Here is a 27,104-nt window from a genome sequence, read left to right on the forward strand (position 1 = left end):
GGTCCCAGTTAGGCAGCTGTTGAGGCAAATTAAGTATTGAAAATCTACTTTCATGTAAAGAAAACACTGATCCTGTACTGTATCATTAGATGTTGGAGAGGCTGCAGTTGATGCTGACTGGCTGTCTAGAAATGTTTCAGTAAAGAAGAGCTGAATTCAGACACAGAGGATGAATTGTCGGGAATGTCAATAGCCACAGCTCTGCCTTTCTTTCTCTGTACAGTAGTATTTATCTGTCATAAAGTCTTTTCCCAATCTTGGAGTAGATATTTTGCCCTCAGAGTGTCTGCTGCAGCCCAGACAGCACTGTAAAATTAACCCCGCCTAAAACAGTCTTCCGGAGGCTGTAAAAATTCCAAAAGTGCCTCCCCAAAACTGACAAAACAGGTCTGTAATTCTGCAAAAAAGTCATAGCTTAAAAAGGTTTGTTCAAGAGTTAGAGATCAATTATGTATTATCATATAAAATTCTTACGGGTAATAATATTGCTACTACAATAATCTTTTTACAGACCGTGTTCAGCACATTCATCTTATACTTCTAAAAAGATCAGATGATGCTAAAAACAATCAGTGAGCTGCTAAGAGAGAATAGTAAACCAGAATATTAGGGCTGAAAGGTACTTCCCTGCACTGCCGTCTTCCTTTCTCCTGGAACTTATGTTCACAACACTGGTTCCTAGTCGTGTATTGACTAGGTGGGCAACTCTTCTGCAATCTATACGTGATTGAGGCACACTTTATGTTCACATCAATTACAGTATTATCCCAGGTGACACTGCCAGAGGCGACGGAGAAGTCACCAGTGAATTCCCACAATCTGGAGTTACGACCCTGTGTTTGTGTAATTGTTTAAAAGATCTTTTATGAAATTGAAATTGTGTAGACTACATACCTCATAGATGTTACCCTTGCAGGTTATACCATCTCCGATATAATCAGACTTGCATGCACAAGTTCTTTCTGCTGGGCCAGTATGGTTACATGTGGCATACTCACTACAACCACCATTTTTCTTTAAAAACATAAACAAAAAATATTTTGTATGAAATGTATACAACATATAAAGCAATCACCTGCATATACATAAATAATAAAAAAATAGCTATGCTAATAAAACATTACTATAATCAGTATATCCAAATCTACGAGGGATAGGAATGTTGTAAGAGCTAAATCTGTTTCTTGAGCATCATCCTAAAAGTTGTTGTAGATGCTAATCAGACATCAGACTAATACATTACTTTTTTCTCTCTAGGACATTTATATTTTAAGGACAATAAAAAAAGTAAATAAAATGTAAGCTGTAAAAAAATATAGAATTTATCAAAATAATTATATAAAACGTACTCACAGTTAAACATGGATTGATAGGCTTGCATTGTTTACCATCTCCACTATATCCTTGTAAGCAATTACAGGCAGACTAAAAGAGAAAACAATAATTTACCACTACAATGAACTGCAAAATAGTGACTGTGTTTTTTTTGGTGTTGCCACATTTTTATTTTACCTTAATTTGCTATTTGCAAGTTACTTTAGGCCTGGTTCACACCTGAACGTTTTGTAGCGCGTTCAACGCTCGACGAACGCTCTACAAAACGCTCAAACATCTAAATCCCATTGTATTCAATGGGTCTGGTTCACACCTTGCCGTATTTCCGCCCGTCCGAACGCAATACAAAACGGCCTATGCCCAAAGAAGTACATGTACTTCTTTGGGGCGTTTTGGTCTCGCGTTTCCATTGGGATACAGCCAAGTAGCCCACGGAAACGCACGTTTGTCGCGCGTTTTTTTTTACCGCGAATCGCGCATATTCAATACGCCTAGGTGTGAACCCAGCCTTACCCCAGCTCCAGGAGTGGGGAAGGGTTGAAACCTCTCTCTAGTTTTTTTGCTGTCTGGGTCCCCTGTGGGGGTTATTTGCCCTTACTTCCTGTTACTGTGTCACCCTGACACACATGGTGTTGATTCCCTAGAGGCAAACAGGCTGTTCACTTTGCAAGTGAATTCTCCCTTGGCTTACTGAATGATGTGAAGCTCTGCGGACATCCTTCATGTGCAAGAAAAAAATAATGGTATTTAATTTTCCTTCCACATGATTGGGTATTCTTTGAATTTTCACCCCATTTACTAAGCTAAAGGAAAATTCCCTTTCAAAGCCTCTAGCAACTCAACCCCATGGTGTCACCAGGACAGAAAAAGGGAGAGAATCCCCACAGACAGCAATGAAAACCCGACAGAATCCTTTCCCTCGCTATCTTGGGCTTCATTCACACCTACCATAGGGCCATTGAAAATTATGGGATTTCTTGTGTTGGGTATTTAAAAGCACTTTTCAAACTGCTCAAAAACTCCTAGGTGTGAACCAGGCCTAAGAGATGTATCTTGTTTCTTCTTTAAAAAAAAGCAGCATTCTTGTTTTGCTTTAATATTTGGGAACCTATTGGGAATATTTGGGAAGCTAGCAGGGTCTTGTCCTGTATTAAAAAGGGGATGTATTGCAGGGACAAGTCTATAATTTTGCCACTTTATAGATCATTGGTTCGACCTCATCTGGAGTACGCGGTCCAGTTCTGGTCACCAGTACTAAGAAAAGATGTCCTTGAGTTGGAAAAAGTCCAGCGAAGGGCAACCAAACTAATTAGGGGTATGGAGGACCAGAGCTACGAGACGAGGCTAATAAATTTAAACATGTTCACATTAGAGGTGAGGAGATTAAGGGGGGATATGATTTCCATGTACAAAATGTTTAATGGTGGTAGCAACATTAGCGATAAACTGTTTAAAATTAACTCCGTTACAAAAACTAGAGGCCATCACCTAAAATTGGTGGAAAAAAAATTCCAGCACAAGGGGCGAAGGGGGTTCTTCACAGTAAGATCAGTTAGGGTCTGGAACTCACTGCCACAGGCGGTGATTTCAGCAAATAATGTGGAATTGTTCAAGAAACTTTTGGACGATTTCTTAAGGGACCGTAATATACAGGGGTACGGGTACTCCTAGAATGAGATCCTAATAGGTTGGACTTGATGGACCAATGTCTTTATTCAGCCTCAAATACTATGTAACTATATACTATGTAACCAATAGTGGAGCACTTAATACATGTTAAGCCCTCAACTTCTTGTTTTCTGATTGGTTCATAATATCTTGAAGGGGTGTGTTTACCTGATTTGGGCCAGTTTTGGTACATTCAGCATTAAGATCACATCCACCATTATTTTCCATGCATGGGTTGATCTCTAGGAAACATAAGAAAACAGCTGTTTTAAAGACTGCATAACAAATAAAATTGGATCTTCTGGATTAAAATTAGACCTCATTTCTGACCTGATTAACGTCTGGCTCCTAGAAATATATTAAATGCTAATCGCTTACCATCTGCTCACTGCTACCTTATCACAATGAAAGTCTGTTCTCCAACTAACTGAAAACAATGCACTCCCTGTTTCTAATTTAGAAATCTCTATATTTAATGTAACAACAAGAATAGTGCACAGCAAGCTTGTAAAATGGGAAAGCCATAGCAAATAATTAGTTTAAGGTAAACACTAGAATAGTAACTCAAAATATAAGCTCACTGAAAATACATTTTCATTGAGCTGAGTACGTTTTGGACTTAAAGAGGATGATACAAACTAGCGCCCTCCCGTGACCCAAAGCTCAGTATACCACAAGCTACAGCTCGCGTTATACTGAGCCCGCCGCAGCCGGGACGGATCCCGACAATGCTGTCGAGATCCACCCAGCTGCGTGAGTGACAGCGGGCTCTGCCTAACTAGAGGCAGAGCCAGCTGTACCGGCTCCCTCCCCTGTCCGTTACACCAGTCAGCGATGGAGGATCGGGGAGGGGGGAATCCCTGCAGGGCGCCATGAATGACAGTCATGGCACTCTGCAGGGACATGATCAAGAAGTGAGCGAGCGACGGTATGTGTTCGCTCACTTCCCGATCTATTGAGCCGACGTGTGACAGTTTCATTGTCACATGTCGGCTCGAACTATGAGGTTGAGTGAAAATCACTCACCTCATGGTTCTCCATTAATGTCGGTTTCATATATACTTCCTTAAGCTCCTTAACTACAAAAAATGTTTATATATATATTAGGGGTGTGGAAATTAACGATTAATCCGTCGATTAATCGTTAATGTCTTTGATCGATCAAAGTACTCACCTCTCCGCCGGCTTTCCGGGTCTTCCGTCGGAGATCCGGTGACGTCACGGACATCGACGTCACCGGACTCCTCCCCCCCTCCCCGAGTGGCTCTGTCGGCTAACGAAGGGAAGGGGGGAGGAGTCGGGTGGTGTAGTTGTCCGTGATGGGTAACGACGGGAAGGAGGGAGGAGTCCGTTGACGTCGATGTCCGTGACGTCACCGGACTCCTCCCACTTCCCTTCGTTACCTGAACGGAATCACTTGGGCCGGTGAGTCTCCTGGTTCATGAGTGCATCGGATGTGAAAACCAAAGAGAAAAACAAGAGGGCGCAAAACTAGGTCAGCTGACTGCCTGGACCGAACATATCAGGGAAGGTGACAGGAACAATAAATATATATGTATAATGTACTTACTTATGTGGGTCTGGGAACCAGATGTGAACCGGCCTGTGAGGAGGATCAGGATGTCCAGAATGTATGTTGAATGGCGGCTGATATATTGCCTGAGGCTGCCGACATTCAACATACATTCTGGACATCCTCATCCTCCTCACAGGCCGGTTCACATCTGGTTCCCAGACCCACATAAGTAAGTACATTATACATATATATTTATTGTTCCTGTCACCTTCCCTGATATGTTCGGTCCAGGCAGTCAGCTGACCTAGTTTTGTGCCCTCTTGTTGTTCTAACAAGGCTGGTTAGATCCCACAGAGCCCTGCTACCCTGGTGAAGCCCCTCAAAGCCCTGGTGAGACCCCCCTCTGTATGTGCGTTATAATGAATCGAAATTAGTCGATTAATTGATTTAAAAAAAATTCGATTAATCGAAAAGGACAATTTTAATAATTACCAGCTCTAATATATATACTGTATATACAGTATATACATACGTACATACAGGGTCGGTACTAGACTATTTTGCACCCTAGGCAAGACCAGCTACGTGCACCCCCCATCAGCCCCCTCTCACGGCGCAACCCCCAATCCCACTCCGTGCGGCTCCCTTCTCCTGGTAGCTAGCTTGCACAGGCGGATGTAAGCAGCCAGGAGCAATAGCCAGACTGCTATTGGCTATTTTATCATATTAAAATGTTTATTGAAAGTTTTCAGAATATAACAAAAGACATACATACAATACAGTGAGCATACATTAAGACAATCACACTACATACGATATCCAAGGTAAAGGGGGGGGGGGACAGGAGACGTAGGGGTACGGGGGGGGGGGGAGAGTTGGTCCCCTGGTCGGGGTGCCTTTGAGTAAGCGTGGCGCAATATGCGCATTTGGGCATGTGGCCAAACAGTGCATAACAATACAGTGATGGAACCTCTCAATGGAACTTGACAATCATTTTACCGGAAGCGTAGTGTGTTAGGGTAAGAGACAATAGCCAGTTTTACAGAGTTACTAATAGGAAAAATAAAATAAAATAACAGGTTGTAAAGCAGACCATATCACGCAGATAGCATTGAGATATATTCATCCTGAGTTTTAATTTGAAATTAAACATACATATTCAGTATATATACATATATATTTTACACACACACATATTTGTGACAACTCCTCCAATTGCTTTTGAGTTTATACATAAGCAAGAAACTATAGCAAAGAAGACACTTGCTGTACTTTTTATTTAAATGCAAATTACAACTTTTCTGGTTATGTCTTTAATCCACAATAAATATAACATAAATGCTTATGTTCCTGTACATACATACCAAGGCACACTATTCCATCTCCGGCATAGCCCTGTTTACATATGCAGTTCCTGTTTCCTGGGGTTGTCCTTCTGCATTCAGCATATACTGAACACCCACCATTACTAATTGCACAGGCATTAACAGCTAAAGTAAAAAGAAAATGGTACTTTTGTTATGTTGTTGCTGAATTACTAGATTTCTGCAGTAATCACATAAGAAAAGGTAAGAGGCAACTTGTGTTGAACTATTCAAAACTAAAGCAGGCCATACACGTAAAGGTTTCTCTCAATCAGCTCATGTTTTCCCTTGATTCCCCCGTGTCCATGGACAAATCTATGGCTCCAGCTATTGTATTCTAACAGAGCGCAACCAAAGCGCGCAGGATACATGAACAGTGACTTCAGCTGAATGACTGCAGTCACTGTTCAGCCAACTTGTTTTCACCCACTCCTTTAATTTTTCAATCTAAGTTTGTCAAGCCGGGGGGTGTCGGGCCACCCACGGCTTGAAATATGAGCTGTGTATAGCCGGCTTTACAAAAAAGTTTTCCCCAGGGTGGACTATAACGATTTAATTTTAGCTGCAGTTCCAGGATCAACTATAAACTCTTTTTTTAAATGGAGGATTTAAACTGACCTGTACAGGTGGTGCCATTTCCTTCAAATCCTGAGGCACACTGGCAGTAAGGAGTACCATCTGCTTTCTCAAGACAGCTGACAGAATAGAAGAAATCAGAATGACCTAACAAACCAGACTGGTTGTCATCGTAAGTGTCTAACGTTATAAGGGGCTAACTCATCAAAGTTATATAACACAAACAGTTCCATGTGGTAGTGTAAGCATACTGGCATGGGAATCCTGTCTCCCTGTTAACCAATAGGGAGTATCAGTTGAGAGAAAGCAATACATTTAAGTAAAGGTTGAGATTTGCATATACCTGCAGCTGCCCATTTCTTTGGATCTACTGATTGTCATGTAGTTTTCTTTGCTAATGCAATTTATCACCCAATGCTCAGTTTGTACTGGCCAGCTTTGTGAAAGGTTTACCTTAAGATGACAGGTAGCATAACAATAATTACTGCCATATCTAAGTATAGAAAATGATTGAGCTTATTTAATGAAGAACTTTAAAGGAGAACTATGAGGTGAGTGCTTTTCACTCATCCTCATAGTTCTAGCCGACCTGTGACAATGAGACTGTCAGTAGATCGGGAAGTGAGCGAACACATACCGGCGTTCGCTCACATCTCAATCCTGTCACGGCTCTCTGCCGTGACAGGGGAGGGACTGGATTCCCCCCTCCCCGCTCCGAAAACATTAATGTGCAGAGTGCAGTAACTTATACCAACCACTTAGGATCTGAAAGGTTTATTGGCTTCTAACTAGTTTGCCCAATTAAGGGGAAAACTTCCCTATGCGCAGACTAACATTTTTATACACTACTGCAAATTTTGCCATTATATAGATGGTTATAAAAGTTATCTTTTAAAATGGATCTTTGATTGGGGATTTGGCAATGTATATATATCACCACAAAGTAAATAATATATCATTAGGATTTAATAATAATAATAAATAAAAAAGAAAAAACATACTTTGCACTGGTGTGACAGGTTTTACTGCATTTATCGTCTGTGATTGCTGTAAGGAAAAAAATAAAACAAGCTGTAAATATTTTCATAAGATATATCCCATATATAAACAGTACCACAAACCATCACAAACAATACATGGAATAGATGTATATGGTTATGTATATATTCCATTAATGCAATCTTTCTATAATGACTTGTATAGCACCACAGCTGTTACCTGTACACATGCCAGCACGTTCAAAGTGCCATAGTATAAATCTATTTTCAGAAACGTATAGTGAATAATTGCAAACTCTTTGCATTGAGGCATCCATCTAGGTTGCAGGCTGGATTTGAATCAAGGTGAGACATCATCTATGTCTAACCTGAAATCCTCAGTATAGATCAACTGCACAATGTCCATTGTGTTCAGTTCATGTATCCCTCCCATAAACAACGAAAGATATTAGAGAGACGAGAACGTAAGATGCACAATGATATATGCCAATTTCTTCTAATAAAACTAGAATTTAAAAAAAATGATGCTAAATGGCACTGGCTCTGGTTGAAGATGGCTGTGAAATAATATGTTGTATGGTGTTTAACATGGTGGGGTGTACAGACACCCAAAGGGTTTTCATCACAGACAACTAAACAACCTTGATTTAGAATAAAACCAATGGGCATGTATATTCTTACTTAGATCATAGTAGTAAAGCATTTAAATATTCCCATGGCTGCTGCAGATAAGGGACTGCCATCTTTAAACTTACCTGTGTCACATTTAACTCCTCTCCAGCCAACATTGCACTCACAGCTGCCATCACCAGTTATCCCCTCACTGCATTTTCCATTGACACAGGCACATCCTAAACACAACAACAAATCAATTACTAATACTGTATCTCAATTTATTAACTATAACAAATCAGTTATTAATAAACTTAATTTAATATTCTACAGAGATATTTGCTAATTGATATGTAAACATATGTCACTGTAGTAGGTCCAGAACCTTATAACCATTTTAGGATTCCATGTGGATTTTTCTTCTGTAAATTGAAAGAAAATTAACGTTTACCCATGAAATACTATTTTTGATCTTTTCCAGACTCTTTCATTATGGTTACCATTTGTCCCCGTTTCCCCGGGACAGTCCTCGTTTGGAGTAGCCTACCCCCTGAAAACAAGCATCCCTGAAAATGTCCCTTGTGGCTGTGCATACCTAAGAGCCAGGCCTGCCTGTGGTATTATAGTGGTCTTACAATACTGGAAACCTAGAGGACACACCCGGCCCAGCCATTCCATGGCTGTCAACTACCACATGACCAAGTCCTCCAGCACCACAAAGTCCTTTAACTAAAGCGGTACTGGGACTTTTCTGTTCTTGGCCTCTTCCATCTCCTGTGCTGTGTGTCTGGCTGCTGTTTTCTCTTCAGCTTCTGGCAACCCAATTACCAGAACTGCAGGCTTGATGACTGGGTCTACACTAAAAGTGAGTAGACTGGGGAGAGGGACTCTGACATGCTGGGTACATCATGGCAGGTGAGGACAGAGGTAAAAAAGCTATCAGGGTGGCATGCATATCCAGGCGAGGATGTGGGAGACTGGGAGAAATGGGGGACCAGTTGGACAGGGTGATGAGTTGCAGCTGTGGCTTAAGGCATACATGGATGTTGGCAGGAGGGGGTGGGGGTTATGATTGCTGCCAATGGCACTGATGCTGGGGCTTATTTTACTCTTGCACTACAAGCCATGCACAATGAAGTGACACCCAATTTATTGGGTAAGCCTGACATTGCATGTGCATAACATTAATCAACAGGTGGCGCGCTACATGCAACATTTTGTATGCACATAGCATTTTTCTTCTTTATACCTTTAAGGCATACTTCCTGTTAAAAATTGGAGTGTGATTTTGAGAGGTGTGGTTACACATGGAGGAAGGCATGGTTAAAAGTGGGAGTGGTCGGTAGGCCATCCCCACCTATCATTTTGAAAATCTGGCAATCTTATCTTTCAGCCACTTCCTGTCTACGTATACTTGCTCTAATGTCAGTTGCACATCATTGCTTTGGACTGACGTTCTGGTAATGACAACAGTGGACCTGTGCAATGTGTAGGAATGGCCACCTGTACATTCCACCCGTGACAATGACCAACCTTAACAGAAGTTGTCTGAACAAGGACCTTCATGGCATCATCAGTGATTCCTTTATTAAAAGCTAAAGATTTCAAATAATTTAAAAAAGCTTTTGAAATGACATTAAAGTGTTAAAGTTCATACAATATGGGATTAAGGTAATTGAGTTTAGATCTTTTTTAATTTTATGCGCTGCATCAATTTGCTTTGAATTAAATGTTTGTCGCTTATGTTTCATATACGTGTAAAACAGTTTTCACCAGTAATGTCACATTACATATGACCTTATATTAACAAAGTACCTTGGTCACATCGTGGTCCATATTTCCCTGTCACACAGCTTTCACAAGCCGTTCCAGTGAAGCCCTCATCACACTGACATACTCCAGTGCCATTAACACCATCAAGGCATTTCCCATTTTCAAAACATGGTTTTCCAGATTTGCCTGGGCAAGACAGGCATTGTTGGCTATAGAATCCAGAGCAGCACTCCTTGGTCTGCATTTAATGAAACAATAAGATTAGGGGGGCTTACAAAAATCTAAAATCATGCATTACAGACAACATTGGCCTAACAAGTGTCCTGTCTTTGTTCATGTGATTAAAGTGTAAACACGTCCTGCAGCACCAGGAACAGGAAAGCTATTAGAATAAAAAGTGCAAAGTCTTTGATATGTACATATATAGCTAAATTTCACTCATATGCCATGTCATGGAAATAGACTTCTTATTCCATGTACTTCAAATACGTTTTAGTTTGCACTGTGTAGCTGTACACTAAGGGGTCTATTCACGAAGCTGCCGAAAGATCTGGCCGTAGCTTCGGCCGATCCTTCGGCTAGCTTCGGCCCCAGGACCCCTTCAGTTCACAATAGCCTGTACAGCTCCCGATCATGGCCGAGCGGCTCAGTCGAGCCGAAGGCCGAGAGTGGGAGGCTCCCAAAGCGCCCGGGAGAGTTTTTTCTTTCTTTTTTCTTTTACAGCAGCAGAGCCGCCGGACAATAGGAAACTACTGCTACTGCTAGCTCCGCACAATCGTTTTCTATTTACTTTTTTTACTTTTTTCACTCTTTTTCTGTTCTGCTCGGTCCCTCTGATGGACCGAGCAGAACAGCCGAGCCGAATGCCGATACATCATGTACGGCTGATTTCAGCCGTACCAGCCTGAAGTGAATAGCCGAACAACTTCAGATCGGTCATTCACTCGACTGCCCTCGGCAGCTTAGTGAATAGACCCCTAAATGTAACGCATAGTAATTTGTTTACTGTTCTGGCTCTCATTATAATAATTCACCTTACAATGCACCTGTGCCTGGATTATGGACATTAAAATGTTTATGTATTCTTAACAAGTAGTAGAATAGCTTTTAAACAAGCCACCACAGACCAATCTAGCTACATTGTACTGGGAATGAATTAATTCTCAAATATCACAACCAAGACCCTATAGTCAAGTTTCAGTCACTTTCTAAGGTATCACATACATCACTGTGATGTGGCATCACAGGTGTGCTGAAGGGCTGTGGTAGGGCAGCCCATCCATTTGAATGGGCTGGCTACTGCATCTTATTGGATTCAAAGAGGCACATAAACCTTTTTTTTTTTAAAATCACACCACAATGCATGGTAAAGGTTGCCATGTGTTGTGGTGCAATGCACATGCAATGGCTTGGCGACTTCCAATATATCTTCGTGTCCCAGAATTCTTTTTTTATGTTCATTTTCCTTGCACGTGATTGGGTATTCTTTAGCATATGGTGAAAATCACTTTGCAAACTATGGGAAAATTCCCTTACAAAGTGAACAGCCTGTTTGCCTTTAGTAAATCAATGCCCTGGACTTCCTGACAATGGTTTATGAAGAATCTTCTCATGTAGAGGAATGGAGGTTGAAGTACTTAGAACTGGACAATGGAGCTATTGGGTCTGTAGAATGGGGTGCTCTATTAAAGTGTCCATCTGCCCCAAGTGATGTTAACTGCAAGTGAAGCGTGGTTGGCTGAGTCACCTCCTTATGTATCTTGAGATCTCCTTGTTATAATTTCCAAGTCTGTTTCTGTCCCCCCTGGGAGGTTTAAATGTTCCTGCCTACCTTTGTGTGTTTTAGCACCTCCTGTTACATTCACCACAGTAGAAAAAAAAAACCAGACCCAACAAGCAGTAGGAGCCCCCATAATGACTATGGTGAGCAGACCCAGGAATTCATGTACAAATACCTCTCCAATAGAATCCTAAAGAGATATAAGGAACTTTCAGGTGGCTTAACTCTCCAGCATCTACCAAAAATTAAATAGCAGCTTTGGATGGACTGACCTTTTAAAGCTGAACTACAGACAAGCAACTAAATACACCAAATAAATACCTATAAGGTAGTTGTTTGACCTGCCAAATACTTTATAGATTTACTGTCTGGCAGGGCAGGAGTTCTGCTTTTTCTCTGCTGTAGTTCAGTAACACTTGTTTGTGCCCCAGCCTGTAACTGGACACTGAACGGAAAAGCAGCACACCAATATGCTAATATCTCTCTCTCTGCTTTCTCCTCCTATAAGCATGTCCCCTTTGTGGTACAACTGGCTGGCTCCTTGTGCTACCTCTCCCTTTCCCAGTCTGAGCTTTCTTATAGGGGGACTGCAGGAGGCTAATAGCAAGTCACATTCAGGTACTTCGTGTACACTGCTTACATTTAAAAAAAAAATACACTTAATGATGCATTCATGAATATAGAGCTGCATTCATTTGGATTTTTTACACCTGCCTGGAGTTCAACTTTTAATGATACAAACCAATTAGACTAATTTTACCATTTTCCCAAATTGTTTTGGAGATGGAATGTCTTAGAGAAACTCACTATGTTACAAAAAACATATGATTCTTGTACTTGTTCATTAAAGTGACATTAAAGGCAAATTATTTTTTCCCTCCCCCCCTATGTAAATGTTAGCACTTACCTTAAATGATGTCTCTTTTTCTGATCTTCCTCTTCTTTCCCCATGTTTTCATCTGTCCCTCCAGCGGTGTGACGTCACTCCGATCCAGCGCTGACTGCCCTGTCTCTCCAATCCAGCGGTGTCCGCAGGCGGGTGCACGCGTCCATAGACTTACCTTGCGTCTCTGCTCGTCTCCCGGCCGAGAATCGGAACTGCGCAGGCGCCCGCCCCAAGATCCTTTGCGGCCGTACGAGCAGTTCCTGATTCTCGTCGCGGGAACGAGCGGTGATAACGAGGTAAGTTTTAAATGATTTTAAGCGTTTCTTTTTTTTTTTTTTTACACTTCTTGCCTATATCTACTGCTTGCTAGCAGTAGATATAGGCAAAAACAACCGGAGGGTTTAGAACCCCTTTAAAAGAAAAATCTGCATCAGTGTCATGCACCAATTGCTGACATGAAAATAAAAATAAGGTATACTCACAATTACAGTTCTAACACAGGAGACCTGACATCCAATGAATAAGACTTTCTTTCTCAGGCTGTACCTTGAGTACACACAATGTTTTCTTATACCAGGCTGCAAAATATCGGAAAAACAGTTAGGAGCCATGCTGACCACTAATCAAGCATATTTGCTTTTCCTGTAACTGACAGTCAACAGGTGTGCTTGGTGCTGGGTACCTTAATCCAAAGGTATGAGTTAAATTATTTCCTTGGCTCATAGGGAATTCCATTTGGGGTCATTTACCAACGACTTTAAAATTAGCTTTTACTCATAGGGGGGAATTTATCAGAACTGGAGCAGACAGAATCTGGTGCAGTTGTGCATAGTATCCAATCAGCTTCTCTCTTCAGTTTGTTCAGTTAGGCTTTGAAAATGAAAATAGAAGCTGACTGGTTGCCACACACAGGTGCTCCAGATTTTCTCTGCTCCAGTTTTGATAAATTCCCCACATAGTATCATCATAAGAGTATTTAGATGCTTTGGTCATCTCTGAATGCTACAACGTTTCAATTGAATGAAAACACTACGCTAACATTTTCTGTACACTTACCATTGGGCTTGTATTTCCTTCACATGCTGATGCTGCAGATAAACAGTCTACACATTTACTCTGGAAAGAAAAATTTATGTACAAAATACTATCAATCACATATCGGATTTAAATGGTTAAAAATGGTTAAAAAAACCTAGATAGAGAGTTGGTTTACATATATAGATCACAAACAGTCTGATTTAAAGAGATTCCATTTACTGCAAGCATTGTACATATTCATTCAAGTTATTAATACCATGAGCAGACAATGCAAGAAAAATAGATTAAAGTCCACCAGGATGCGTGCACTCATATAGTTATATAAACAATAGCAAGTGACAATGATCTCATTTGTTATACCTCTAATTATAACCAATAGACACAAACCGGCATATGGACTATCTCAAGAGAAGCAGGTACTGTGAATAATTGTTAAGAATATATTTTTCTATGGTATTTACAGCAGATCTACACCTTGTATACAGTTCATTAACAGAGTACAAGACTATCAGGTAAAGTTCGGCTCTGGGTAAAATAAGATTCCCCTCTGACCCCCTACCCCCTAACAATTGCTGGCATAAAAAAAATCTAAAAGCACTCTATACTTAAATGACACTAAACTCAAAAGTTAAATCTTAAAAATGCATTCAAATACCATAACTATTAACAAAAATGTATCTTGTGTGTATAGCACACAGCTGTAGATCCTCAAATCATCTCTGAATTCTTGTTGACCCTGTCCTTCCTTCTGGAGGGTGGCTACTTTTGTTCCCCATGGTCCCTGTGTGTTGTTAAGTAGCCACCGCTCCAAGCTCACTCCCGTGATTGACTACAATCTTAATACAAATTAGTAAACTAAACGTGAAATTATAGTCCATCACAGGAGCGAGCTTGGAGCAGTGGCTGCTGTACAACACAAAATGGCAAACAAAAGTAGCTACCCTCCAGAAGGAAGGACAATGTCAGCTCCAATTCAGAGATGATTTGAGGATCTACAGCCCAGTGACACACAAATAAGATACATTTTTTGTTAAGAGGTACTTGAATGTATTTTTAAGATTTATCTCCTGATTTTAGTGTCACTTTAACCTAAAGCAACAGTCACGTGACATATGGGTTCAAGTCTTCTCTCTTCTTCTGTTTACATCTGGAGGGATCCTTCTTCGGGTGTCCACGTCACTGCCTACATGACGTTGACACTTCTTAGTGGTGGCAGCGACACATTTTCAGCAGCGTGGTTTTCTCATGAGGCATTGGAACTACACAGGGGCACTGAGGGGTCTTGTCCCCAAAGAGATAATGAGCGGGAAAAATTATCAGGTCCCCAGGGCAGGTAAACTGGGAGTGTCTGTGATTAGACCACTGGATGCGTTAAGAAGATAATAGGATGTGATAGATAAAGAGGATGTGACTGGTAGTCTTCATGGAGACATTAGGGGTCTATAAGACCCCTAATGTCACTTGGGGACTCCTAAAGAAGCTAATGAAGCAGAGATTTGCTTCATCAGCTTCTTCTTCGGCTACAACAGCCGGAGAAATGACAGCCTGAAACTGGAAGTGGCGTATTGTACATTGCTTCCGCTTTCAATTATCAGAGGTGAGCTCAGCTGCTGGGAGTGTGCTGATCTCCCTCCGATTGAAGAACACAGACCTGCTGTGCCGATCCTGGGGCCACACAGGGGACAGCAGAGCCCGGGATAGCTGGTGGCAGCAGAGGGAGGGGGGTGCACACCCCCTAGCACCAGTCCTGGAGAAGTTAAAGTGTATGTAAAGGCGTAGGGGAGGGTTCAATCTGCTGTCAGTTTATTTTTCTGATGTCTGCGTCCCTTTGCAGGAAAGGGAGTGAAGGGAAATCTCTCCAGACATAACATGAAATGACAAGAAGACCCCATAGTGAAGAAATTCAAATCACCCCCTAATTGAATCCTAATTACATTACAACTGATACTCTATCCTATCCAGGGGTAGGCTACGTCGGCACACCAGCTATTAAAGAACTACAATTCCAATGAGACATGACAGCCACAGATATGACTTCCAAAGGCATGATAAGATTTGTAGTTTTATCACAGCTAGCATTCCAAGGTTGCCTACGCCTGCTCTATTGTGTAGCCAGTCAAAGGAACATATTAACCCATGATGTATTTAAGGAATGAAGTTCGCTGGGCAGCTGAGCTCCCTAACAACAGCAAGGACCTATTATGTCTATAGTTACATCAGTAGTACCAGACGTGTAATTATTGTATTGCTGTGACCAGCTGTAAGTTAAAAGTTTTTACCATATTAACAACGGTATCATTGATATCGCATCTGTTCTTCTGGATCTCCAAAACTTTCCCTATCCCATGAATGACTCCCTTGTCGGTTGCTGCATTGGTGTAGTTCAGTGGTGCATCATTCACAAAGACCTAAAGGAAGAAAAGAAAACTCACTGGTTATTTCCTTCATACAGATCGAAGAATAGCTTCACAAACACATTGATGCTTACACTGTCATGTTACACTAGTTACTGTTTTATAACTTCTGCTGTATATTATAGCATTTATTCAGAGCTCATTGGAGCTTCACCATTGCTGCAATGTTATAATTTATCCTGCAGGGCAGGACAGGGGACAGGTCTAAAAAGCCATTTAAAGCACAGCTAAACCCAATAACATACATTTAATATAGTGCAGTTTCTATGCCATTACCTCGCCATTACACATAATAAAGTCAACATGGAATGAGAAACCGAGCAAGGTTTCCCAATGCATGCCATCATGCATGTCATTCTTCATCAGCTGCTGGCCCAGTATGATATGACAGGGACAGGGGACAGGTCTAAAAAGCCATTTAAGGCACAGCTTAACCCAAGAACGTACATTTAATATATTGCAATTTCTATGCCATTACCTCGCCATTACGCGTAAAAAAGCCAACATGGAATGAGAAACCGAGCAAGGTTTCCCGATGCATGCCATCATGCATGTCATTCTTCATCAGCTGCTGTCCCAGTATGATATGATATCGCATGGTGTCTTCATCCTGATACCATCAGGAAACAAACAATACAATGGTTTAGAGAGACATTCATAGCTATTAACCTCTTATTGCTCTCAAGAGTCGCATACCAATATTATTACTGTTATAATTTTTCTTCTGTAATCATTTTATTTCTCTAAAACTAGCTTCAAACTTACTAAAAACCATTCTCATCTGCATCCCTGCTTTGCTCATCTGGTATGCTACTCTCTCCTATATTTACTGCCTGATACCATCCCTCATTTCCCAATAGTGCATTGAATCTTTATTCTCCAACAAATCTACCATCACAAAATCCCTGATGCTGCATCACAGATTTATGTAAAGAGAATGTATAGTATTTCAATCTTTTTTTAGGTGTACATGTAAAAATGGATTAGTTAATTAAATCAGTGTTTGTTCATATTTTAAAAACAGTTTTTCTATATGCAGCTTGTCATTATGTGTGCAGCCTCTGCTTCCTTTTTCTCAGTGCTACATAGACTTTCATTGCAGGAAGGAGCAGTAAAGCAGAACCACTAAGTCACTCAATTATTTGAAAACAATATTTATCTAAACAGTTGTATGGGCACTGAGACACCAAGTGCTCCCTCTAGTGGCTAATCTACAAATTTCTATATTTATTTCAATAGCCAAAATATGGAAGAGTCTTACCAAAAACGACTTTAAATTGTCAGAACATATTTTAAGGGCCAGTTTACTAAAACTGGAACAGACTGAATCTAATGGAGCTGCGCATAGTAACCAATGAGCTTCTCTCTTAGTTTTGTTTGGTTAGGCTTGGAAAAAGAAAGCTAGATGCCAACTTGTTGCCATGCACAGCTGCTCCAGATTTTGTCTACGGGTACAACCCCCCCACCCTGAGTGATACAACGTCCACCAGCTCCCTTGCCAGTGCCACCCCCAATCATCTTTTCCTTTGCTTTGTCTGAGTTCTTTGACCACTTCATTTGCGATGGTGTAATGTACCTTATATATATTTATTTATTCCAGCACAAAGGTGTGCCGAGAAAGTACATAGAGCAGCGCATGTGCAGCTCAGTGTGCATTCTAACCCATCTTACAAGGAGGACGGTAAGAAGCCTGTATTGCAAAAAGACAGGGAGGGGAATTTATCAAAACTGGAGCAGACAGAATCTCGAGCAGTTGCCCATTGCAACTAATCATCTTCTCTCTTTCATTTTCAAAGTTTAACTGAACAAACTATAGAGAGAAGCTGATTGGTGCCATAGACAACTGCTGTAGATTTTGTCCAGTTTTGATCAATTCCTTTCATAGTATGTATCTTCTGCAATGAAAATATACCTACTCACATATGTGTCATTTCAGGGCAAATTTCCACTTTAAAGCCACAATGTGCGAGCATGGCTCCCATATCAGCTTAACATTGTAAAATGAATTCATAAATACAAACCAGAGTGGCTGGGGTTTTGCTACGAATGTAAGTGTTGATTGCATCATTATGTGGGGCAAATATTGTGTAAGTCTCTGATTCTTCAATTAATGTAGTTAGTTTATATTCCTGAAAGAAAAGAAAAAAAAGAATCATTACTGTGGTATTACTGAACATTTAATTGGAACACTGGTAGTTGCTTGTAACAGTTGTAATACATTCTCTCCTATTTCAGTCTAACTGATTAGGATGAGCCTCATATGGAACAAAGAAGGAAACATAGAGTTGTTGCCATCAAGAATCCAGCTATAATGGAAGCTTAGATCTGATTGGTTCCTATGGCCAACACCATCATGTTCCTTTCCAGTTGCCAGTTTAAACATAGTGCCCAAAGAGCTTACTACTTATGTCTTACAATTATGTATCCACGGAAGATTGAATAATCCGGCATCTGATCAAGTCTGGTCATAAGATCAGGCATTACACCAGCAAGGAGCCGCTCTGGGGTCAATACCTGCAAAATGCAGAAATACCTATTTACATGTGTAATATCCTGACAAACATATACAGTATACATATAACCGAGATATTTAGCACTATAGAAGTATGGAAGATCTCTGTTCCTGTCTTTATCCACCTCTGGTAGATTCCCCTTTACTTTCTGTACTATAGAAACAGGAAGTGAGGAGACATGTGGCCAAAGGAGGGCAAATCCCACCTTAGGCTGTTATTACTGGAATCTGTATCCCTACTATACTCCTTTTTGCGTGGCAGATGTTAAATTTTAGAATTTCTCATCACATTCAGTGCTGGTGACAGTGCTCACCAACTGGAAGGACCTCAATACAATCCTGACAGCCATTCTCCATGCTATCCAAAGCTAGAAAAAAAAGTTTGGCTTGAGTTCCACTTTAGTTCAAAATTAGGAAAAGCCATGTTGTGTTAGAGCTCACCCTTACATGCTGATGATAAGTAGGTGACGTACACAGCTCCTTATATTTAAATTCTTTACCATATGTATGCCTGTTAAAGGCATGGTATTCCAATAAACAAAATTGTGTCCATTAAGGGGGTGTAGAATTTTAACAACTACAGCCCAGGCCTCTTCTATTACACTTGCTATATGCAGATGAGCATGAGTATGTAGATCAGCAAATCAGAATGATACAGGTCAGTTCTTAGGGCCCTGTCACACCATGTCCGGACCAGATCTGCACGCGTTTCTGCAAATATAAACTGTTATGTGTGTGTGACGCGCTCCAGTGCGATTTTTTTCTGGGGGGGTAATGTCATTATGCAAAACAATCTCTTCCTGCTCCATGTCATAGCTTCTGTTGTGTTCCGGTGCAATGCGTTTGTGACGCGTTCGGGTGCGTTCCGGTGTGTTCCAGTGCAATAAAAATGTGACATGCAGCATTTTTTTTCCTGCACTGGAACGGACTGGACTGGTGTGAACAGAGCCCAAAAACCACATACAAATGCATTGGGATGCATTTTTGGTGCAGAAGAAAAATGTAACGTACCGCATATGTTCCAGACATGGCGTGAATGGGCCCTGAAGCCACACTTATTACAAGATTTTCCTATACGTAAACGGAACTCAGTAGTGTTTACCAAAACATGTAAAACTGATGTAAGCATAAAAGTATAGTGCAGGAGTAGGAGACCTTGGCACTCCAGCTGTGCTGAACCTGCAAAGCCCATCATACCTCTGCTTCTGGGTGTCATGCCTGTGGCTATGAGAGACTTGCAATGCCTCACGGGACTTATAGTTCCACAACAGCTGGAGGGTCGAGGTTGCTTACCCCTGGTATCGTGGCTTGTGAGTTTTCAGTGACAGTTCTACACAGTGACATGTCGTTAGCTAGTTCATAATTGTACTTCGGCAGCTACCTGATACTCTGTTGCTGCCTAATAAAAAAGAAATTTACCTTGTCAATAAGGTGCACAATTCCATTGACAGCTGCTATATCACCAACAACAAAGTTAGCACCATCAACTGTAACATTCTGGAAGTAGAGGAAAAAAGTACATATTCTTCAGTCCAGAACTTTCATAAAACACATGTACTCTTATGTATATTGCTGTATATTTAAAGTGTATGTAAACCAAAAATCTATTTTCATTATGTTTGCCTTCATCGCTCACTGTATACAGTTTAGTGATGACCAAGACGTAAGCTGTGGAAAGCATTAGTAAAATCAGTTTGTGAGTTACTGATGCGCTATAAAAGCACTAGATGTGTTACATTTTACAAGGAATAATTTGTCCCTACTGAAAACCAAAACAGATATTTTATTGCATCTCAAAGTTTCCATAAACCCTGTAAAAGCTCTTGGCCTGCAGCTGATGGAACTGCGCTGGATCTTGTAACTTTCCTGGACTTTTCAGTAGTGGCATTTTTACTGAACAGTTCAATGAGTAATAAAACAAATATGACATTTTTAGTAAACAGCAAATGACAAATGTACCTGTGATTTTGTCCTACATAATATTTATAACACTGGGCTATTAAAATTAATTGAAAAAATAAATCAATTTCCACTATAAATATTTTATGATTACACATATTTGGCTTATCATAAAACTTTCCAGCATTTTATAACTTACCCCATTATCCTTAGAAAGTTTGAGAAAATTATTTTTGAGAGAGGTAGCCAACATGTCTGATGAAGATAGGTTCTTTATGTCATCAGATCTGAAGACACCTGATAATATATGATACCTAAAAGGATGAAAATATTACTTTGGTAAAGTATAGAACTGATGGCAGCAACCTGGGTGTAATATTACATTGGTCTTTATAGCCAGAGCTTCTGGCACCCTGAAGTTACTCCAGAGAATTCCTCCTTTTGCTGCACACTAGCTTGCTGCCTCACTTGGCACTGATTTTACAATTAATTGTGACTGGTCGCTGTAGCATTAACGGAGAGGAGATCAAGATAAATTAACATTAATCTCATCAGTTACACATGGTCACTTTCACTTCATTAACTTTCACTATCAGATTACAGCTAGAAAATGGCAGATTTTGACAACACAAAACAGCATTTGAAACCTGCTCAACCTGTAGCCAGATATTGTGCATGTACTGGGAACCACTGGTTCTCAGGAAAGGTTCCATAAGCCTCAGAAAAACAATTAACATAATACAGGTTCCATGTTCCAATCTCTTATTAAATATCAGATGAACAGTTCACCCCCCTAACGCATTTCAGCCACACATGACCTTAGTCTTAGCTATGACTAAGGCCATGTGTGGCTGAAACATATTAGCGGAACATGAAGCTGTGTGCCAGAACCTGTATTATATTTGTAGCTTTGGACAACATTTTCTTGCTTGAAACCCAAGTAGACAGGTTACTGGCTGGAACATTTAGTAGGGTAGTTATTCTTTCACTTTTTATAATACTGTGAAATTAAAATATAATTCTGGTGAATCAAAGGCACCAAAAAGACATTGTAGAATAAAAGTATAGCATTGATTTACTAAAGAAGTAAAGTATGTTGATTTTGCATAGCGAACTTTCGCTTTGTAAAGGAATTTCCACTTAGGAGAGCTTCGCCTCCAAGCTGACTTCCATCATCCAATCATGTGCAAGCAAAAATGCTGTTTTTACAAAGTTCCTTGCAAGCAACTGGATATTTCCACCAAAATTCAATTCGCATAGTGAACATGCTCTACTCCTTTAGTTAAATCAGGCAGATAACGACAGGATTGTGAAATTACTTTGTCAAAGTTGGCATCCAAAGTTCCTGCAGGAACTTCCTCATGCTTCCACATTAAAGAGGTAATAAGGAATACAAAGAAATCTGACTGCATTAGCAATGAGGGGAGGAGATATATGAATTTAAAGACATGAAACATAATAGACATGATATCAGAATTGTGGATTTACCTTAGTAAGATTGGCATTTTATCCTTCTTCATCCAATATGATTTGTCTTGCTCGCTCATACTTTCAAATGCTTTTTGTGATGGGACTAACACAGTTACATTGGAAGATGGTGAAATCAAGGATTTTATAACTGGGTCCTGTAAAAGAAAATATAGTTACATTGGGGTGGCATCCAAATATGTATAATAAGGCGTTGCACAATGCCTATGACAACCTTTTTGGACGTTTATCTCAATAAAGGATGGTTATGTATGTGGCTGTTCTCTCTGTGGAAGCAGAATTGTTGTCAGTAACATAACATATTTGGTTGAGTATTTATATATAATTGGCTATATGTATTAATGTGTTCTTATTAAGAACTGGAGTTACTTCTACTCAGCCATTAACTAGCATAATGCCCTGAATGTTCAAATTTGATTGGTGGCTGTGGAGGAATACCTCCATTTTGTAGTATATACATTAATACATTATGCCTGTAGTCTTCTGTTCTGGGTGACAATTCAAGATTATCTACTGTTTGAATCAAAGCTGTGTTTCTGCAGCACCTTAAAGCTGAAATCCAGGATGATATAAAAGGCACAAAATAATGCAGCTTTGTAATCATTAATAAATTCCTAAATTTATTTTTTTTAAAGCAAGCAGTCTAAATACCTGAACTTGGTATCAGCCTCTTGCAATCCCTGAACAGCAGAGTTCAGAAAAAGGAAGAGAGGGATGCGCTGCATTTCAAGAAGCATGCTGATAGAAACAGAGCAGAGAGTGACAGAGAGATGAGTTCATCAGTGTGGTGCTTCTCATTTCACTGTCCAGTCACAGGATGGGAAGGGGAGGAGTCCTGTTAGTGAAAGTGAAGCTGCAGCAGAGGAAGATCAGGTCCCCTGCCCGGCTAGATAGGGCTGTATTGTGTGGCTGTGTGTGAGTAAAGTTCAGGACTGGATGGATAGAAAAAAAAATAATTTTGCAAGGTAAAACAGCTCTCATATGTATTTCACCTATGTATTTAGATATTTGTCTGGAGTACATCTTTACGTTGCAGATTAAGCCTGAATATGTATGCCTAAGGGCATTATAAATAATGTTAATCAGTTTATGCATTCAGCTTCCACATTATTTGTAGTGACTTCCCTCCCTTGCTTATACAACTCTAAAACTGTCTAGGATTATTTAGCATCTAATACTTACTTCAATCCACTTTTGAAACTCTGAGGCTTGTGGGAGTAATGCAATCACCTAGAAATATAATAAAATAAATAAGATATAGTAAAACAATCACTGCTAAGGACTGGTTTCTATAGCAACAAATAACTATAGAACCAACAAAACCTAGGCTCTGTTCACATCTTTGTGATGTGGGAGCAATGCTGTCTTGCATGTTCTTTCTTAATGGCACCCCAAGGCATCTAGCCATTGCATGTGCATCATATCACATGGAAACTTATTACCATGCAATGTGGTGTGATGCAATATGTTTTTTTGTTTTTAATAGGTGCTTATACTTCTTTGCGTGCAATTTACATTACATTAATGGGTTGACCCTCCCACAATGCACCCTGCAGCATCTCTGCGATGTCGCATCACAGAGGTGTGAACAGAAGCTTATACAGTGAGCACAGTAGTTACTTTACTGTGTGATTGTGAAAATACTTACGTCAGCAACATTGCCATAACATATTTTCCCATCTCCTTGATATCCTTCTTTGCACACACAATCCCAGAATCCTGAGGCTACTTTCTCACATGTAGCCTGAAACAAGAAAAAAAAAAACATGGCATGGTACAATTCAGACAGTCTTTACATCTCCTGTGTGATGCAACCATCATAAATACCTATTTAACAGGTTCATCTATTGGAGTTTATAGGAGTTTTAAACTTTTAGGGGAATTTTGTTATTGGTAGGTGTGCTGAACGTAAGAAAAAATGGATCTTTGGCCTCCACGGTTTTTAAAACTCCATTCAGATGCGGAAGCTCACATCAGAGACCACATAAACCCACTGCTCAGCAGGTTAAAATGGACTTTAAAACAGCTCAAAAGCTCAAGGAGGACTTGAACCTGTTTTATTATCAGCGAGGCGCTACTCAAAAACCCAATAAAATGTCCACTCCATCAACAAAACTTTTCTCAGATTATTGATAATATTGGAAAGTTATTGGTGAATTCCAATGTTATTTATTATATGACTGCACTCTGAGCTGTAATAGAATTATATTCTATATTATATTCTATACCTCCTAATGCATCACTTGCCCCTCCCTTTTAGACTGTAAGCCCTCACGGACAGGGCCCTCCTTAGCATCTTGCCTTGAATTGTACTGGAATTGTAAAGTCTTCCTTATAATGTAAAGGGCTGCGCAAACTGTTGGCGCTATATAAATCCTGTATAATAGTAATAATAATAATAATTATATAATATAATACATATTAATCGTAGCCTTATGCAGTATGTGACTGCTAGGAATGCAGTAGACATGGGTGGATGTGTGCTCTCTGGAGGCCAAAACTCTAGCCCAAACCCTACTTCTGAAAAATTCTAGTTGCCTGGCTGCCAGCTACCTCTACTGGTATGACTCTGATGACTCTGTATTACAACAGAATTGAGCTATACACCACATGTATTAGTATTCCACCCACCACGTTCTCTAGCACACGGAGATTGCCGTTTATAATATATTCTATTATGCACCACAGAACAAAATGGATACATCCAACATTAACCAAACTACGGACATTACAAAATTATATCTGAGACCCCTATATAAAGGATCTTGAAGAAGTCACCCGCACTCCAAGGTCAAATATGCTGAATGTCTTTTTTTTTTAGATGCTAGGCAATCATGTTGACACAGTGCAAGAAGCAACGTGTTTGCCTGATGAAGGGACTATGTTCAGTTCCAAAACATTGCTTTTTGCACTGTGTCACCATGATTGCCTAGTGTCTTAATACAAAGACGTTCAGCATATTTGACCTTGGAGTGTGGGAGACTTCAACATTCTTGTAATTTACGCATCGCCATCTGCAGGTCATACCAGCACCCACTGAGAACTATGGGGTTAGGGCTTTTCCCCATAGTTCTCCTAAGGGTAACGGGAGGACACAAACTAGCATCCTCCCCTCACCCTAAGCTCAGTATACCGCGAGCTGCAGCTCGCGGTATACTGAGACACCGCAGCTGAAGCGGATCCCGACAATTATGTCTGGATCCGCCCAGCTGCATGTGTGAGTGCCTATGTAGAGGCAGAGCCAGCTGTACCCGCCCCCTCCCCCGTCCGTTCCACCAGTCAGCGATGGAGGATCGGAGCGGGGAGGGTGGAATCCAGTCCCTCCCCTGTCACGGCAGAGAGCCGTGACAGGATCAAGAAGTGAGCGAACGTCGGTATGTGTTCGCTCACTTCCCGATCTACTGAGCAGACCTGTGACAGTCTCATTGTCACAGGTCGGCTAGAACTATGAGGTGAGTGAAAAGCACTAACCTCATAGTTCTCCTTTAATGGGATTCTGGTCTGGAGTTTGGTGGATCAAATATCAACCCAAATAAAGGAGACTGCCCTATTACAATAATATAAATTAAAAGTGGCACGCCAAAAAAACTCACATTAAAATGTTCATTATAATCAACACAAAGTGTACAAGTATACTTTTCTATAAATCTTTGAAGGAACCTGGAACTAAGGGTCTATATAGGATGCTACTGCTGACCCCTACTTCTGAAAATTCTAGTTGCCTGGTTGTCATGCTAAACAAATGGCTTCATAACTTTCGGCGTCAGTGAAACCAATATGCGGATACAGTGTGCTGACTCAGAAAGGGTTGAAGCCAGAGGCAGCCAGGTTTAAACCCTTTCGGAGTCATTCCTAGCCAGGCTCTTATTTTTACAAAGAGTTCAGCAATGGCAGCCTTCATGTTCTCTCACTACAGGCTTCCATTCAAGAAGCTTACCAGTGCATGACACTTGTCCTTCTCTTCTAGGCAAGTGTTCACAGACTCGCATTGAATCCCATCACCGCGGAATCCATTATTGCACTCACAATCACTCTGTAAAAAGTGTGAAGTAAAATACATGACAGAACTTTGAATAATTATCATATATCTGTAAGTAAAATATTTAGACCGATCTATAAAAAAAACACTTACAAGCAGCAAATGGCTAGGAAGAAACTAGCATTTCAGACTTGTATTTTACAATAACTTTTTTTCCAAATGAACACTTTTCTAAAATTCATAATGTACCAGATAGTGTAAAAGCTCATCAATAACCATATAGGTTTAATGTATATGTAAACTATAGATAAAAAACATGTAGTTCGTTAAAGCATTGCATATCATAAACAATAGCTGTGTTTTTTCATAAAATACTATATTTCAGTTATCAGAAGGAGCCATTGATGCAGAGCTTAGAGAACATATAGATAAATAGGATAAACTGTAATAAGGCAGATGTATGGATATATAGCGTTGATAACAGAGTAGGGATAGACAACCTTGGCACTCTGGCTGTTGTAGAACTACAAGTCCCATAAGGCTTAGCATGACTTAGAGGGAAAAAGTCTGTGATCTGTTCCATCCCAAAAGTTCAATAAAGATCCAGATATCAGAAAATTCAGGTGATGGTTGTAAAAATATCTGTTATATTCAGAGACACTTATTTGCTTACTTTTTAGACAGCACAGTCACAAACTGGATACATTGGGGATTGTTTGAGTAATGCACATAGTGATCATATTAACAACTACATTGCTTCCAGCTATCTGCAACAGTGCTTCTCCCTATAATGAGGCAGCCTGAGGTTATTGACTCAGGCAGCATCTCTTTGGGCCATGTGGAGGGGCGGCAGGCAGAACAACATAGTCGCAGTGCTGCACGTTGTTTGCACTGTGTCTGCCACCCCCTATTCGGTCAGAGTGTCCCAGGTTGCTATGAGCTAGGCAGGGAGATGTGTAAGGGCCATACACATCTTCTCACCTAGCTCTTATGAACCTGGGACACTCTTGCCAGTGTCCTGCTGAGCTCCTGGCAACCAGTGATGTCGCTGGTTGCCTGGAGCTCGGCAGGACGCTGGCAAGAGCGTCCCAGATTGCTAAGAGCTGGGCAGGGAGATGTGTAAGTGCCATAAACATCTCCCCATCCAGCAACCTGTCCCACCGAACTCCTGGCAAACAGAGACGCTGGCAAGAGCATCCCTGGTTGCTAAGAGCTGGGTGGGGAGATGCAGAGCCCTTGTACATCTCTCTGTCCAGCTCTCAGGTG

General features: G+C 40.6%; 1 protein-coding gene across 1 annotated transcript in view; it reads right to left on the reverse strand.

Annotated features, from left to right (window-relative positions):
• The window catches only part of STAB2 (stabilin 2), a 114,693-nt gene that overhangs the window by 34,313 nt on the left and 53,276 nt on the right, over positions 1-27,104 (reverse strand). The window contains exons 27-45 of the mRNA XM_018559668.1: positions 23,508-23,603; positions 23,042-23,089; positions 21,860-21,996; positions 20,571-20,685; positions 19,892-19,969; positions 18,376-18,474; positions 17,982-18,089; positions 16,439-16,570; positions 15,826-15,954; positions 13,565-13,624; positions 12,991-13,086; positions 9,885-10,080; positions 8,213-8,308; positions 7,461-7,506; positions 6,502-6,578; positions 5,884-6,009; positions 3,172-3,245; positions 1,354-1,425; positions 895-1,014 (exon numbers count right to left, since the gene is read on the reverse strand). Coding sequence (XP_018415170.1) covers positions 895-1,014; positions 1,354-1,425; positions 3,172-3,245; positions 5,884-6,009; positions 6,502-6,578; positions 7,461-7,506; positions 8,213-8,308; positions 9,885-10,080; positions 12,991-13,086; positions 13,565-13,624; positions 15,826-15,954; positions 16,439-16,570; positions 17,982-18,089; positions 18,376-18,474; positions 19,892-19,969; positions 20,571-20,685; positions 21,860-21,996; positions 23,042-23,089; positions 23,508-23,603 — 1,905 coding nt within the window. The remainder of the gene's footprint in view (positions 1-894; positions 1,015-1,353; positions 1,426-3,171; positions 3,246-5,883; positions 6,010-6,501; positions 6,579-7,460; positions 7,507-8,212; positions 8,309-9,884; positions 10,081-12,990; positions 13,087-13,564; positions 13,625-15,825; positions 15,955-16,438; positions 16,571-17,981; positions 18,090-18,375; positions 18,475-19,891; positions 19,970-20,570; positions 20,686-21,859; positions 21,997-23,041; positions 23,090-23,507; positions 23,604-27,104) is intronic.

This window comes from Nanorana parkeri, unplaced genomic scaffold (assembly GCF_000935625.1).
Source record: "Nanorana parkeri isolate BGI_ZX_2015 unplaced genomic scaffold, ASM93562v1 scaffold411, whole genome shotgun sequence".
NCBI classification, from domain to species: Eukaryota; Metazoa; Chordata; class Amphibia; order Anura; family Dicroglossidae; genus Nanorana; species Nanorana parkeri.